At 42.1% G+C, this 16,576-nt stretch overlaps 1 protein-coding gene across 1 annotated transcript in view; it reads right to left on the bottom strand.

The window, feature by feature from the left end:
• Nucleotides 1-16,576, bottom strand: part of LOC145400657 (metabotropic glutamate receptor 6-like) — a 123,345-nt gene that overhangs the window by 35,971 nt on the left and 70,798 nt on the right. Inside the window, exons 10-11 of the mRNA XM_080273091.1 lie at nt 2,914-3,117; nt 2,305-2,496 (exon numbers count right to left, since the gene is read on the bottom strand). Of these exons, the coding sequence (XP_080129217.1) occupies nt 2,305-2,496; nt 2,914-3,117 (396 nt within the window). The remainder of the gene's footprint in view (nt 1-2,304; nt 2,497-2,913; nt 3,118-16,576) is intronic.

The raw sequence follows: 16,576 nt of genomic DNA on the forward strand, positions 1-16,576 counted from the left end.
GCTCAGAGGATGGCGCCAACTCTGCGGCAAGAAATCGAGAAGATGGTGGAGAATCTTCAGTCAAAGAGTGACAGAAAACTCCAGCAGTTCTTAGGCATCAGCAGTTGTTCTGGTAAGGAAGAAGGTTGGCTCAGTAAGGTGTTGTGTGGATTGTCAAGCCCTGAATGAGGTGACAGTGAAGGACACGTACCCCTTACCAAAACTGATGACACCCTGGATGCTCTGTCAGGTGCCGTTTAGTTCTCCACCCTAGACATGAAAGCAGGATATCACCAGGTCAATGCTGTAGAAAAGGACAAGGAGAAAACAGCCTCTTCATATGGGAGGGGTTTATGGCAGTTCAAAGTGATGCTATTTGGCCTGTGCAACACCCCTGCTACTTTTGAGCATCTCATGGATCAAGTACTGGAAGGCCTGCTCTGGCAGATAGCTCTCATCTATCTTGAAGATGTAATTGTGGTTGGGCAAACTTCTGACCTGGAATTGGAGAGGTTGAGGTGTTCAACAGGATCTGAGCAGCGCATCTCAAGCTGAACTCCAAGAAGTGCTACTTGTTCCAGAAGGAAGAAGAGTACCTGGGACACAATGTAGGTGAGGGCGGCGTCTGTCCTGATCCTCCTGATCCGGAGAAGGTTGCAGCCGTGAAAAACTGGCCGATTCCAACTTGTGTGATGGAGCTACGGAGTTTTCTGGGTTTGTTTACCTACTACCAGCATTTTGCTGTGTACTTTGCAACGATAGTTGCACCTCTGCACAAGTTGTAAGGAAAGAGACAGAAGATTATGTCGATGCAGTGACTCAGAAAGCCTTCACTGAACTCAAGCAGGTGAAGAGATATATAAACAGATAGGTGGAGGATTGCTAAACTGAATGAGTGATTGACTGATTAACTGATGGATGAGTAGATAGACAGATAAAAACCTCTAGACAGGTAGAAAAACGACGTAAAATAGTTATCGACTGACTGGTATGCTTTCAGAGATAGATTAATAAACATTATCATAAAGTAAAAAGAGTGAATGACATGGTTTGGTGGGGTGAGAGGAAGTGTTGGTGAATGAGTGGGTGGGGTAGGGTAGACTGGGAAGGTAGGTAGGATGGGTGGGTTAGGTAGTCTGGATGCACAGGGTGAGATGAATAGGTGGGGTGGTTGGGGTTAGCAGGATGAGGCAGGTTAGAGGGATGGGTTGCTGGATTGGGTGATTTTGTCAGGTTGGTTCATGGGCTGGGTGAGTGGGCGGGTTAAGTGGGTGGATGGTTGCAGCTGATGTGTAAGTGGGTGTGCGCATGGGTAGGGTAGACAGAAGGGTAGGAAGGGTGGGTGGTTGGACTTTGCGTGTAGGTAGGTGGATGTTTGACTTCCTGGTGGGCAACACATGACATGAACGAATGCCGAGACTGGGCAAGGTAGGAGATGGACTACTGTTGGAGGTACATACGACTGCCTTTGTGAGTGCACGTTTATGTTGGCGGATAAATATGTGGTGAGGATTCACAAAAAGAGAAGCTGAGGTGCGATGTGCAGAAAAATGACATAGGAAGAGGTGTTACAAAATATTCAGAGCGACTATTATAGGAGTACAAGCCTGATTAAAATCAGGCCAGGTGGGATTATTGAGTTACTTTTTGTGTAGGAATCAACTTTTCCAAAACCTCTCATCAGAAGACATTGCACTGGGCCAATTTCCCAGTGTCAGCTACTGAACTCCAGTGGTTGCGCATGCAAGTTTTCATTAAAAACGTTTTTGAAGTTAGGTTGTCTTGTTACAGCGAAACTCTACATATCCTTTAGTTGATAAATACATTCCAATTTTCGAAAAAAAAAAAAAAAATCGCAGATCTATGGGGAAAATGGAAAGCAAAAAACCGTTCATACTCATAAAACGCACGTAACATGTACGACACGATACAGCATACAAAATAACAGTCACGCTCGATATAAAAACGCGAGGAAAACAAAATTCAACTGGTCAGAAACGGCGAGTGAGCATATACTGAGCTGTAAGGGTGATGATATGAAGGAGGGTTACTTGGTGGTGCATATCATGATATTAACTCTTTCAGTCAGAGGACGTCATACTTACCGTATTCTTGCCATTAACAGAACAATTATATTAAATTTATAAGAGTTTCCTAGTACTGAAGGGGTCACTGAAGCAATACTCACTATCCCAGTGTGAAATATCATTTCTGAGTTTGAAGACACCGTCCCAGAATATCAAGAATAAAATCAATAACACGTCCTCTAATGCAGAAGGCTAAGAGACATGAAGTGAACAAGAGAACAAACAGAAAACAACCGACCTGTACAGAGACGGTGAGTGAGCATATACAGAGCTGTGATCGTGGTGATATGAAGGAGGGTCGCTTGGTGGTGCGCTTGCCTGCGTTGAATATCCTGCTGATGCGGTTGGTCTTGGTGAGCAGGGCGCTGTACACCACCGTGAAGCAGAACCCAAGGCCGAACCGCTGCACACCACACACCACTGCTGATGGCTGAGGAGAGAGAGAGAGAGAGAGAGAGAGAGAGAGTTTTACCTCGAATGATCTGGCCTTAACCTGACTTGACACAACCCAGCCCTGAACGCCGGTAAGAATTAATGATTATTGCTGTTATTGTTGCTATTGTAGCCCAGGCTCATCTAGACCTGAACCCGTTGGACGCAGACTAAAGCTGCCCTTCTCTTGCAGTTCACCTTTCCCATTTCGGGCGACAGGGAGGAAAAGTGAGAAACGTTTGTACTACCGAGTACCAGAGTCCTGGACTATATCGATGCCATCACGTGAAGGTGTCCGTCTCAAGCGTCAAGAGTTAATGATAAAACTTCATTGTTATAGTTTTTAGAATGAAAGAAAAAACTGATCCATATGTCATCGTTCGTAACATCAGAAGCCCAGTCATCATTCACCTACCTTGAGTATGAAAACGAAGGTAAGGGCATAGCAGAGGAAGATGCCGAATAGCAGCACGTAAGACAGCTCCCTGCCTGAAGCACGAACGACGGGCGTGTTGTGGTGCGATAGGAACACCCACACCACCAAGCCCGTCATCACCAGCCCCACAGACGAAAACACCATCGCGCCCACCGCCCACCATGAGTCAGGACGAATGTATACCTGAATGAGGATAAGAACATAAAAGACTTGTGGCATGAAAATAACTGGATAGGTTGGTTGGCCCATGTTAAACATAGGGTGCTAAAGAGCTAGGCTAAGACAAAAACAGAACAAAGAGCCTTTCCTCTAGCACCCCAAACCCTCCAGCAGCTACTGACAGAAAAAGCGAGAGAGAAATAATAGGGACGGTAAAAAAAATTCCTTTTGTATTTAGATTTTGCTAATGCCAGACGATTTTAAATAATTTAAGAGTAGCCTATTGTCGTGCAAGATGTTAAAACAGTGTGCTGAGTCTCAGATGACAATAAAAATCTTACGTATTTTATTCGTGGGAGAGATGGCGGGATAGCTTCATTGACCATAGAAGAAAGTATTGTCCAAAGATATTGCGGCGCCGGAGAAGGACTTCCCAACTTCCCTCCATTTCCGAATCCATTTACTATAACTTTGAACTGAGCCGACAGTAACACGGTATGAAGTGTTCTCAGAGAAAGTTCACCCAACTTCAGCGGTTCTCCTACACTTTTACATGATCAGGTATTACTCGGATGGCTTAATCAATGGTTTGAAACACGACTTGTTTGCGTTCAGTCTCACATGGGAAGTGCTTTATTACTCACCCCCTGATCCAACATACCAAGCCTCGCTAGACCACAGTTAAGCGCAGATTAACTGCCCTTTCAGGGTAATGCTTTGTACGTGGAATTTAACCTTTTAACTACAGTAGGTTTCCGTGCGGTGAATTAGATCATCCTTGGTCTGTTTTAATGAAATGCAATATTCTTTTGTCTCTGGCATGATATTTGTCATGACCATTATTCATAATCATTGGGCTATAGGTTTTCTTCCAGTATAGTAAAATTGTCTGATGTTACCCAGAATAAAATGCAAGGCAGGTTCTCTTCCAGAGTAGTATGATAAAATTAATGTCTTCCATTGTGTTTGGTATACAATGCTATGAGCTGCATAATATCCGTCTTATGCCACTGCCTGAGTAGTTTGAAGGAGAAAAAAGTTAACTGTCAACTCTTCTTGCACGGACCTGCCTCGGCTTGTGCTGTTGCTTGCACCCACCCACTACTTGTATGGGCACTTCTATGGGCTACAGTGATGCAAAACTTTCTACCCGCGCTCACCAAAGTCTGCTCACTTCCTGTGTAGTGGTTAATGTTCCAAAGTGGCGAAAGGCTACTTACAGTTCTAAGATCATAGAAGATTCTGTTCTAAATGATGCGCCAGAGAGGAAACTGACAACCATGGCCTAAAGGTGAAGTAGGTGCAGTGGCATAATGGACCAAATTTTGCCCCTGGCTTACACAGACTGGGAAGTGGAGGGAACTTCTGTACGAAATAATCTATGTGATATGGGACTGTATGAAAGTTCCATAAGTGTAAGCCTGCATAGATTTGTGTTATCCCATACAAGAACAGTCACAGCTGTTTACGTGGGGATGCGAGATATTGATGACAGCGTGATGTATATGTGGGAAAAATAATGTTGACATAATAGAGTTCTGATCTAGTTTGATGATTGTAATGATGACAGTGACAATGGTAATTTTTTGACCAAGCTAACGAAGCCAACGGGAGGAAGGGAGTGTAAACTGGGGCAACCTATAAACATGCAATAATGCAGAAATATAGAACTTGCTTATATGAATTTTACCTCTGTGAATTTCACAAGACAAACTAATATGCCCACGTAAAACAGACATTGTCGAAACCCATAAAAATGTTTATCAGAAACGTAGAAAGTATTCTTTAAATTGTTACAGTGTAAACTTATTGAAGTTAGGATATATCTTTAGAAAAGTTCATTTTACTGGCATTTTTAAAACATAAGATTTCCCATTTAAGTGATAGAAAATAGTTCGGAAAAAAAAAGTTCTAAGAGACGTTTTCTTCAACCAGTATTGTTTGGTGATGTCTGGTACCACGGCTGTTATAATTATGAAAAGTGTTTGTATAAAAGCTTGGGCCCGAAACATAAGTCACGACATGCTTGGTATTTGCAGAAGCCAAACAACGAAACAAAAATCACTACAATCAAACCTGAAGGTGAAAATGCGGTGGGTAGCAGTGATTTTGAATAACATCTGTGCTTAACATCATCGTCATACGTATCTCAGTTCGAAAGCATTCTGCTAGCCCGAACACGTTCCAGATCTTTCAGTGGACTCTCATTACCAGTTAATACTATGGAATATAATGAAAAGGATTATTTTACACACACACACACACACACACACACACACACACACACACACACACATATATATATATATATATATATATATATATATATATATATATATATATATTGTTATAGGGGTGTATATTACGGTGCACTCTTGACCCTTAATTAAGCACCAAAAGGGATAAGATAAAGTTTGCAAGAAAACTAACTTAACTTTACTGTACACTATAACATACACAACCAAAGAAGAAACCAGGGTTCGTTTTACAAAAGGGAGGATTCATATAGGCCTCAGGATACAAATATAAAACTAGTTATTTCTTACCTAACCAGAATACACTCAGTGGAAGCTAAGTACTCCCAAAGCTCGACGAAACGTGGAGACTTCGAAGGTTAAATCCAGATATAAATCACACACCAGTGTAAATGGTGGAGTGAACCAAAAATGGGAAATGGTACACAAACAGTGTGTTTTGTAATCAAAGTCACGTATTGAGTATGTTGGGGAAAAGTGCAACACAGTGTGACAAAAGTGTTAAGTGACAGTAAATGTGTACAAATGTGTACAAATGACAAAATGTGTGCAGGGATGTGTGTACAAATCAATCATTTCCTGTGGCACCCTCGGGGATGCATAGGGCCTCGATGAACTCACACCACCACATCCTATCTTGTGCTAACTCCTCAAGATCTCCCCAACACTCATCTCCAGCTTCCCGTCTCATTGTCCTCACCCACGTCTCTTTTGGCCTTCCTCTACCTCTCCTACCAAGTGCCACCCACCCTGGTGTACCTCGTACTATTCCCTGTCTCCTATACACATGTCCTAGCCACTTCCATCGTGAGAATCTAACATATTCATCGATCGGCTGCACTCCCGTTATTTCTCTAATTCTACTATTTGGTATCCTTTCCCACCACTTAACTCCTAATATTCTTCTAAGTGCTTTATTTTCAAACACCAAGAATTTATTTTCCATAGTCACTGTGCTGTACCAAGACTCGTGTCCATAAATTAAGATACTCCTAACCATTACCTTATAAAGTTTGATTTTTGTATGCACAGAGAAATTGTTATTATTCCAAATATTTTTAAGCATTCCCATTGCCTGATTAGCCTTCTTTAACCTTTCCTCGAATTCAAAGTTCAAAGAACCATCCTTGGCTAAATAAGTACCTAAATATTTAAACCTATCAACTTGCTTTACAACCATACCTCCAATTACACATTCCTGCGCATTTTCCATATTCATATTGATTATTTCAGTTTTTCCACAATTAATAATCAAACCCACCTTGCGACCTTCACTCGCCAAACAGTCCAACACTCTCTGCATCTCTTCTGGCCCATCACAAATCAAAACTATATCATCTGCATAATCTAAATCCAAAAGTTTCCTGTTCTCTCCCCAAAGTATACCTGCACCGGTTTCTGTTCCAAAGCGTTTCATAATGTAATCAATGACCAATATAAATAGTAAAGGCGATAGAACACCACCTTGAATTACTCCGGACTTGACTTCAAACGAATCACTCAGACAACCATCAACCATCACTTTACAAAATGTGTCCTCATGCATGTTCATAATGACCCTCACAAACTCCTCTGGTATTCCATAATGTCTCATGATCTTCCCCATAGTCTCTCTCGAAACACTATCAAAAGCCTTTTCAAAATCAACAAAACAAAGACTTAACGGTACTCTCATTTCATTAACTTGCTGCATCAGATGCCTAACTATAAAGATCTGATCATTGCAACCACGTCCCTTTCTAAAACCAGCCTGTTCATCCCTCAGAATACCCTCAACCACCGGCTCCAACCTATTTAACAACACTCTACTGAAAACTTTCAAAGCTATCGGTGACAAAGAGATTCCCCTCCAATTACCACATTCACTCAGGTCTCCCTTCTTCGGAACTTTAACAATTACACCATTCTTCCAAACTGATGGTAGTAACCCCGTCACCCATATCTTATTGAATAGCTTGGTCAAGATCATTATTAATCTATCCCCCTCCACTTTAAACATTTCCGGAAATAAACCATCCTCCCCTGGTGCCTTATTATTCTTTAACTGTTTTACTGCTTTCTCCACTTCTGCAAGCCTCAACTCTCCTGCTTCTATATTTAAATCTTCCTGAGCAGACGGTATATCCTCTTCTGGTGGTATTGGTCTATTACAAAATGAGACAAAAATGTGTACAGGGATGTGTGTACAAAAATAAGACAAATGTATCTCTTCACACTTTCCTGGAGCTTATAAAGGAGACTTACTCCGCCTTTCTCAGCTAATTAACCACTAGGCTGTCTTAAAAATAATCTCTGTCCATACAGAAACAATAGAGGCACCTGCTACCAATGAGGGCCTCATACACTTCACACAGAACCAATTGCGTGCCATCAAGAACGTGACGAAAGCGCCATTTAGGCTTCTAATTGGCAAACATCCCTACTTTGCTCCTCCCACATTATGTCACACCCACAGTTCAAGGACAAGAGGAACTTTCTGCGTAATTTGTGAGAAAAACATCTGGTGTGTTATCAGTAGAGAAGGCAAAACTTGACCGCTTGGGTAAATAAACGTGGGGACTAGGGTTACCCTTACAGGCAGCAAAACTGATAAGAAAAAATAATGTTCATAATGGCTTGCTTCTCTCTCCTTTCATTATCATGTTATCTTCTATTTCACCCATTCACTACTGAGGTAACTAAGCCAGTGATACCTCCCTTCCTGAGAGAAGAAATTTCCCAAGGGGAAATTTCTGGATACTGTACAATCAAGTTCTGGACAGGTAATCTGCTAAAACATTACTAACACCTTTTACATGTCTTACATCAAAAGAGTATGCTTGCAAAAATGGGACCCAGCAAGTCAATCTAAGATTTTTGTCCTTGAATTGGGACAAAAATTTCAGAGGGTGGTGATCAGTGTACACTTCAACATCACCTGACCCTGGACCAACATATACAGAGAAGTGTTGAAGGGCAAGTATTAGTGGAAGGAGTTCTTTCTCAATAGTTGAATAATTTCTCTGGGCTTCTTGAACTTTTTTCTAAAATAGAACACAGGCATCTCAAAGCCTTCATCATTATCCTGAAGCAAAACTGCGCCGGCCCCTAGGCCACTGGCATCAACAGCTAATTTAAAGGGTTTATCAAAATTGGGAGCTTGAAGCACTGGGTTACTTGACAGGATGGCTTTGACTTAGAATAGGTTTCCTCACATTCTGGCTTCCACTCATACTTGACACCTTTTCTAAACAAATCAGTGAGGGGAGCTACAAGATCAGAGAAGTTCAGGACAAAACGTCTGTAGTACCCCACCATACCCAAGAATCATTGCAACTCTCTCTTATTTTTGGGTTGGGGGGAATTGACCATGGCCTGAACTTTAACATCAGGCGGACTCACTTGGCCTAAACCGACCACATAACCTAGGTACTGCACTCGAGCCCTCACATATTCACATTTAGCTAAATTAAGCACTAAATTAGCAGAGGACAGTCTCTGAAGCAAGGCATCTAGTTGGCTCAATTGTTGTTCCCAGGTGTTGCTAAAAATAACAACATCGTCATAAGTACAGTAACGTCTCAAATAACGCGAGGGTTAGGTTCCTGGAAAGGTCACATTAGTTGAAAACGCGTTTTTAAAACATAATTTTCCCATAAGAAACAATGCCAATATTGGGGTTAAGTTCCTGGACTCTGGGAAAGTCTACCCATTTGGGGAGTTATGCTACTCTAAACTTAAAAGCAACAATATTAATTTGAAGGAAAATCCATGTAAAAAAAAAAAAAAAAGTATGTCTGGGGAGAAATAAACAACATTTGAGCCCTAGTTGGGCCAAAGCATTGTTTACTTCTCCCCAAATACATATTGTTTTCGTTTTTTACTTGGATTCTCTTTCAATTCTGCTTCATTCACGGCATTGTGAAAGTTCCTCAACATTATTAATGCATTAGTAGGTCATAAAAACACTACAGTAAAGGCAACATTTTCAATACAGTAAGTAGGTCACAATCAATAACAACACACAGCCTCACTTCATCTATGCATCACTCGTCGTCTGCTGCTGTTCCTCCTCACTCCTCTACCCCACCTCCCGCTGTTCCCCATCCTAAATTTGTCTCTTCTCGTTCTGCTGTCCTTCCTCTTCCTCTTCCTCTGACTCTTGTGCTACTGGTGATTAAGATAACTCCCTTACGTTTTCTGTCTTCTTCATAAAGAACTGCTCTATCTTGGTCTGAGTGGTTTTCTTCTTTCTGTTCTGCAGCATCAAGTTGTAACAATTTAGATCTACCATCACTTTCCTGGCCAAATTTTGTCCGAAAATGAGCCAAATTGCTCAGAATGGGGCCAAACTTCATTTTCGAATATTATAGTTCGAATAAAACCAGTTTAAGCAACAGACAAATAAAAAATTGTATTTATGCATAAACTGCCACACACGGTCTATCAGCTCGGGACTGTCCAAGGCACGCGCGGCTAATTTGAAACCATCACGTACGTGTAAAGTCGCGTTAAATCGAGAAACCCTTGTTAGTTAAACATATCTCCTTAAATATTTGCTCGTGTTAAAACGAAAACGCGTTTTTTAAACTCGTGTTAGTTGAGAGGTAACTGTAATACAGTTCTCAATATCTTTGGTGAGATCATTCATCAGCCTTTGGAAGGTGGAAGGAGCATTCTTCATACCATAGGGCATGACCTTACATTTATAAGTCCTGCCACCAACCACAAAACAGGAAATTTCTTGGGCCCTTTCTGTGAGTGGGACTTGCCAATATCCCATCATTAAATCTAATTTTGTGATAAACTTAGCACTGCCTATCGCGTCCACACAATCATCTACTCTAGGAAGTGGGTAAGTATCAGTCTTGGTAAGGGAGCTGACTTTATGATAATCAATACAAAAGCAATGTGACCCATCAGGTTTTGGAACCACCATGACCGGGGAGCACCACTCACTTTGACAGGACTCGATTAACCCCTGCTGCAACATGTAGTTCAGCTCCTCTCGAATGATAGTCTGCTTCTGAGGACTAGCCCTGTAGGGGGACTGCTTTACAGGGCTGGCATCTCCAATGTCCACATCATGCTGTGCCACTTCCGTCCGTCCTGGGGTGTCCCAGAAGACATCAGGGAACTTCCTGAGAAGAGCAACAAGCTCAGCACACCGCTCTGCAGTCAAGTTGGAGAGTTTATCAGTCAGTGTACTCCAAGTTTCCTGGTTTTCTCTCCAACTGGTCATCTGGTCCAAAGTCAAAGGGCAGCCCTCGTCCTCCGCCAACTCGACAGCCGACACCACGCATGCAGCACTAGGGGGGTCCGCAAACTCGACAGCCGACACCACGCATGCAGCATTAGGGGGATCCGCAAACTCGACAGCCGACACCACGCATGCAGCACTAGGGGGGTCCACGTCTCGCCTGTGGTACTCCTTCAACATATTTATATGGCACAATCTTCGTTCCTTACTCCGGTCTGGGGTTAAAATGACATAATTTACTTCCCCTACCCTCTTTTCCACTAGATAAGGGCCTGCAAAATTTGCCTGCAGAGGCTGACCATGAATGGGAAGCAAGACAAGAACTTGATCGCCTGGGTGAAACACTCTGTGCCTAACTTTCTTAGAGTGGTCATACCACCTCTTCATCTTCTCCTGAGAGGACTCCAAGTGTACCCTGGCTACTTCCATACTATAGGCCAGTCTTTCTTTAAATTTTGACACATAGTCTAGCAAGTTAATTTGGTCATCATCCTTGACCCATTGTTCTTTGAGGAGTTTAAGGGGATCTCTTACTTCATGGCCAAAGATTAACTGAAATGGGGAGTAGTCGAAGGACTCGCTCGGTGCCTCTCTGGTTGTAAAAAGTAGGAAAGGCAAACACTTGTCCCGTTCCTTTCCATCAACACATAGTTTTCTGAGGATACTCTTCAAAGTTTGGTGATACCTCTCTAATGCACCCTGACTCTGAGGATGATATGCTGAGGAAGTGATCTGTGAGATTCCTAACTCCTTAAGGGTTTGTCTGAACAGTTTGGAATTAAAATTACTGCATTGATCCGACTGCACTTCTTTAGGGAGACCAAAACAGGTAAAGAAGGTTAGCATCTCCTTTACAACTAGTTTAGCTGAAATATTTCTCAAGGGAATGGCTTCAGGATATCTAGTGGCCATGTCTAACATTGTGAGTATGTACTGGTGGCCTGAAGAGGTTTTAGGCAAAGGGCCAACAATGTCCACAAGGACTCTAGTGATTGGAGCCTCAAATACAGGTAAAGGAATCAAAGGAGCCGCAGGGATGGGCTCTTACCAACTAGATGACAGGTGATACATGACCTACAGAACCGGGAGACATCTCGACGGATTCCAGGCCAGTAAAGATGCTGCCAGATGCGGGAGAGAGTCTTCCTCACCCCTAAGTGACTTGCTAAAGAAGAGTCATGAGCAATAGACATAATTTTCTGCCTATAGGGTCTTGGAACCACAACCTGATGTACAGTCTCCCACTCGTTATCATGAGCAACACTAGGAGGTCTCCATCTTCTCATTAACACGTTATTTGGCCTTAAATAATAACACTCTGTCATTTCAGACCCATATTCATCTTCCCTAACTGCTGAATCAATTAAAGTGGCAATCTCTGGATCAGATCTTTGCATATCAGCTAACTTTGCACTTGCATCAGTCTGGGGAGAATCATCAACCTCGAGTCATTTAACTGGGCAAAAAAGGTATCACCAAGCCCAATATCATCATCGGCATTGCCAGCACCATTACTGTTAACATTCTCACGGCTGACTTTTGCCGTCATAGCTCCAGTTACAGCACATGCGGGAAACAATGTAGGACATGTATCTTCCAACTCTTTATTCCTATCCTCATTCAGGGGAGTTTTTGACACACAGGGAACAGCACTCACCTGTCCTCCCGCCAGGTCATTACCCAAAAGGAAAGTGACCCCTTGTACAGGAAGCTGGTCAACAACACCCACACGCACTGAACCAGTAACTAACTCTGACTGGAGCTTCACCTCAACTAGGGGAACAGATACAAACTCAGCTATACCCTGTAACAAGACAAATTCATTAGGGTCAGCTATATCAACAATCCCCTTCAACATTAGTTACTGTGAAGCTCCTGTGTCTCTAAGTATAGTGACTTCCTTACCACCTTTTCCATCAACTGAAACTAACCCCTTAGAAATAAAGTTAGCAAATAAATGACCTGGGGAGGAGTCACTTTGAGTACTGCTTGGGGGAGGACACTCTGATGGAGTCTTATTACCACTCTCACCTGAACCTGACGGCTGCACTGCCCCAGTCTTACTAGTGTCTAACAATGGCTCTACAGGAGTCTGTCTATCCACCACTGACGGCTCCACTCTGGCCTTATCAACAATATGCACCTGCTGGGGTAGTGTCTGACTACTGCAAACAATATCTGTGGTTGACTACTCTCTGTTGGTGTCAAAAGATCCCCAAGAGTTTACCAAAGTAATAGGTTTTATTAAGGGGCTTTTCCCTCGTTTTTTCCAGCACCAATCCTCCAAGTGCCCCGTTTTCTGGCAATACTGGCAAAACCTGACACTTTTTCTTGACGCTCTGGCAACACTGTCCTCACTTACTTTCGTAGAACTAACATGCTCTGGGGTTGCAGTGTTCCCACTAGTGTCACTTGACATTAACTTGCCTTTACCAGAAGAAGGGTTCACAAAAAACGGTTGGTTCACTCTCCTACCCTTAACAAATAACTGAGGCTTACATTCATGCTTATGAATTATACTATAGTTATCTGCTACAACAGCAGCCTCAGCTAGGGTATCTAAATCTTTTTCCACTAGGTATGTAGCCACATCCCTATCTCTCTTACCAGTGAAGTTCTCCAAGATCATTAATTCTTTAAGTTTAAAGAAATCATCAACTTTCTTAGAATGCAACCATTGATCAAATAAGTCCGTGAGTACTCTAGCATATTCCACATGAGTCTGAACTTTCTGTTTAAAGGTGGATCTAAATTTAAGCCTATATGCCTCTGGCACGAGTTCATATGCTTTGAAAATGGCATCTTTTAAACAATCATAGTTAGCACTTTGATCAACAGATAAAAAAAAAATATAAGCCTCTTGAGCCTTTCCTTTCAAAACACTCTGCAGCAATACTGTCCAAGAGTCTTTTGGCCACGAGAGACAACCTGCCACGTTTTGAAACATATTGAAATACTTATTGACATCTTGCTTATTAAAGGGAGGTACTAGCTAAATGTTCCTAGCAACATCAAAAGATTCCTTGGCAGATGAACTATTAGCTCTAGGTAAACTGTGAGGGTGCTTCAGTCTGAATTCGTGATCCATTTCCTTTTGTCTCATTTGAGCCTGTAATTCTATTTCCCTCATTTTGGCGTGCGCTTCAAGTTCCCTCAGCTTAATTCTGGCTAACTCAAATTGCACTTTGTCACCAGTATCATGAGCAGAAAAATTACTAGGGCCAGGTATCTCCGATGCCAAAGGCTCAGGGTCAACACCTTGTACAGTATCAAATGGCTCAGAACTAGCTATAGAGGACTCACTTTGCTCAAACATGGTGTCCAATTTTAAATCACGTAACTTAGTCTTAGTGACTGAGGCAGGAAATCTCAACTGTAAGGCCTGGGCAAGCAATATGAGCTCGTGTTTTGTGAGTGTTTTCACTCTGGTTGGGGATGGCTTAGAATCCAAAAATGCTTTCACATCACTATCACTCATTAGGGCCATGATTACTAATTATAGTTAAGTAGGTAAGAGTAAGCACTGGGTATGTGGCCAAGGTTGCCAATATTATGTCACAGAGCTATCCTGGCAGAAGGTCGCCAAATTATGGGGATGTATATTACGGTGCACTCTTAACCCTTAATTAACCACCAAAAGGAATAAGATAAAGTTTGCAAGAAAACTAACTTAACTTTACTGTACACTATAACATACACAACCAAAGAAGAAAGCAGGGTTCGTTTTACAAAAGGGAGGATTCATATAGGCCTCAGGATACAAATATAAAACAAGTTATTTCTTACCTAACCAGAATACACTCAGTGGAAGCTAAGTACTCACAAAGCTCGAGGAAACGTGGAGACTTCGAAGGTTAAATCCAGATATAAATCACACACCAGTGTAAATGGTGGAGTGAACCAGAAATGGGAAATGGTACACAAACAGTGTGTTTTGTAATCAAAGTCACGTACTGAGTAGTGTTGGGGAAAAGTACAACACAGTGTGACAAAAGTGTAATGTGACAGTAAATGTGTACAAATGTGTACAAATGACAAAATGTGTACAGGGATGTGTGTACAAAATGAGACAAAAATGTGTACAAGGATGTGTGTACAAAAATAAGACAAATGTATCTCTTCACACTTTCCTGGAGCTTATAAAGGAGACTTACTCCGCCTTTCTCACCTAATTAACCACTAGGCTGTCTTAAAAATAATCTCTGTCCATACAGAAACAATAGAGGCACCTGCTACCAATGAGGGCCTCATACACTTCACACAGAACCAATTGCGTGCCATCAAGAACGTGACGAAAGCGCCATTTAGGCTTCTAATTGGCAGACATCCCTACTTTTCCTCCCACATTATGTCACACCCACAGTTCAAGGACAAGAGGAACTTTCTGCGTAATTTGTGAGAAAAACATCTGGTGTGTTATCAGTAGAGAAGGCAAAACTTGACCGCTTGGGTAAATAAACGTGGGGACTAGGGTTACCCTTACAGGCAGCAAAACTGATAAAAAAAAATATTTATGTTCTTAATGGCTTGCTTCTCTCTCCTTTCATTATCATGTTATCTTCTATTTCACCCATTCAATACTGGGGTAACTAAGCCAGTGACAATATATATATATATATATATATATATATATATATAGATAGATAGATAGATATTACATTCTTGAAAGAATGTCTGTCTATCTGTGTGTTTGTCCACCATGAAAATTAAGATAAAACTATCTAGATGGCTCCAGGGGGATCTGTTAGAGTATCCAATTACAGGGCAATTATTGGTGTGGGTTAAATATGTTGAAGTAGTGCCCTTGACGGTCATTATTAGAACCAATCAAATCAACACTGTCATCATCTTGCATATCGATATTACAAGGGTTAGGATGGGTGAGTGGGTGGGGTGGGCAGGGGAACAAAGCAGGTTAGATTTTTTTTTTTTTTTAATGCGAGGAAGAAGGAACCAAAGGCCACGAGCCCGCAGTAACAGTTCCCTCCAAGAGAAAAACAAAATACAATAGAGAGCCAAATTCAAGATCCGATCATTTTGAGATGCCTGGACACACTGCTTTTGGAAGACTGGAGATCATAGGCAGCAGGAAATACAGACAGAGGGACACAGTTCCAGAGCTGACCTGTTGCATAAATGAAAGACTGGGAGTAACGGTTAACTCTTTCATTAGAGAGTTGGACAGAAAAGGGATGAGAGTTTGCTACCAGACGGGTGCTACGCCCCCGTCGTAGAGGTGGAGGAATGCAAGCAGACAGTTCAGAGGAGCAGTGACCATTAAAGTAGTGATAGAAAAGAGATAAAGATGCAACAGTGCAGCGAAGAGACAGAGGTTGAAGGGAGTCAGTAAGAGGAGGAGAGTTAATGAGACGAAAAGCCTTTGACTCCACCCTATTGAGAAGAGCTGTATGTGGGGAGCCTCCCCACACATGAGAGTTGTACTCCACACAGGGGCGGATAAAACCCCTGTATAGAGTCAACAATTGTGCAGGGGTAAAGAAAGAGCGGAGTCGGCTTAGCACACTCAATCTCTTGGAAGCAGATTTTACAAGAGATGTAATATGATCTTTCCAAGATAAGTCCCGAGTAAATGAAACCCCAAGCATGTTCAAGGATGATTCAGGATCAAGCTGAATATTATTAAACATTAGTGGGTATACCTGTCGAAGATTTTGTCGGGTTGATAGGTGTAAGAACTGAGTCTTAGATGCATTAAAAACAACCATATTATTCTTACCCCAGTCAGAGATACGAGCCAAGTCAGACATTAGGTGTGCCATAGCCTCATCCCTTGTTTGCTGAAGTAACTGTTGAGAGGGGCGTTGCGGGAACCGAATGGAAAGGTGAAGGGTGGAGTCATCAGCATATGAGTGGATAGGGTTAGATGTACAGCTTAGAAGATCATCGATGAATAAAAGGAAGAGAGTTGGTGATAGGACAGAGCCCTGAGGAACACCACTGTTGATAGATCTAGGAGAAGAACGATGGC

Source organism: Coenobita brevimanus, chromosome 53, assembly GCF_032717465.1.
Source record: "Coenobita brevimanus isolate Jiangsu-jjx chromosome 53, ASM3271746v2, whole genome shotgun sequence".
Taxonomy (NCBI): Eukaryota; Metazoa; Arthropoda; class Malacostraca; order Decapoda; family Coenobitidae; genus Coenobita; species Coenobita brevimanus.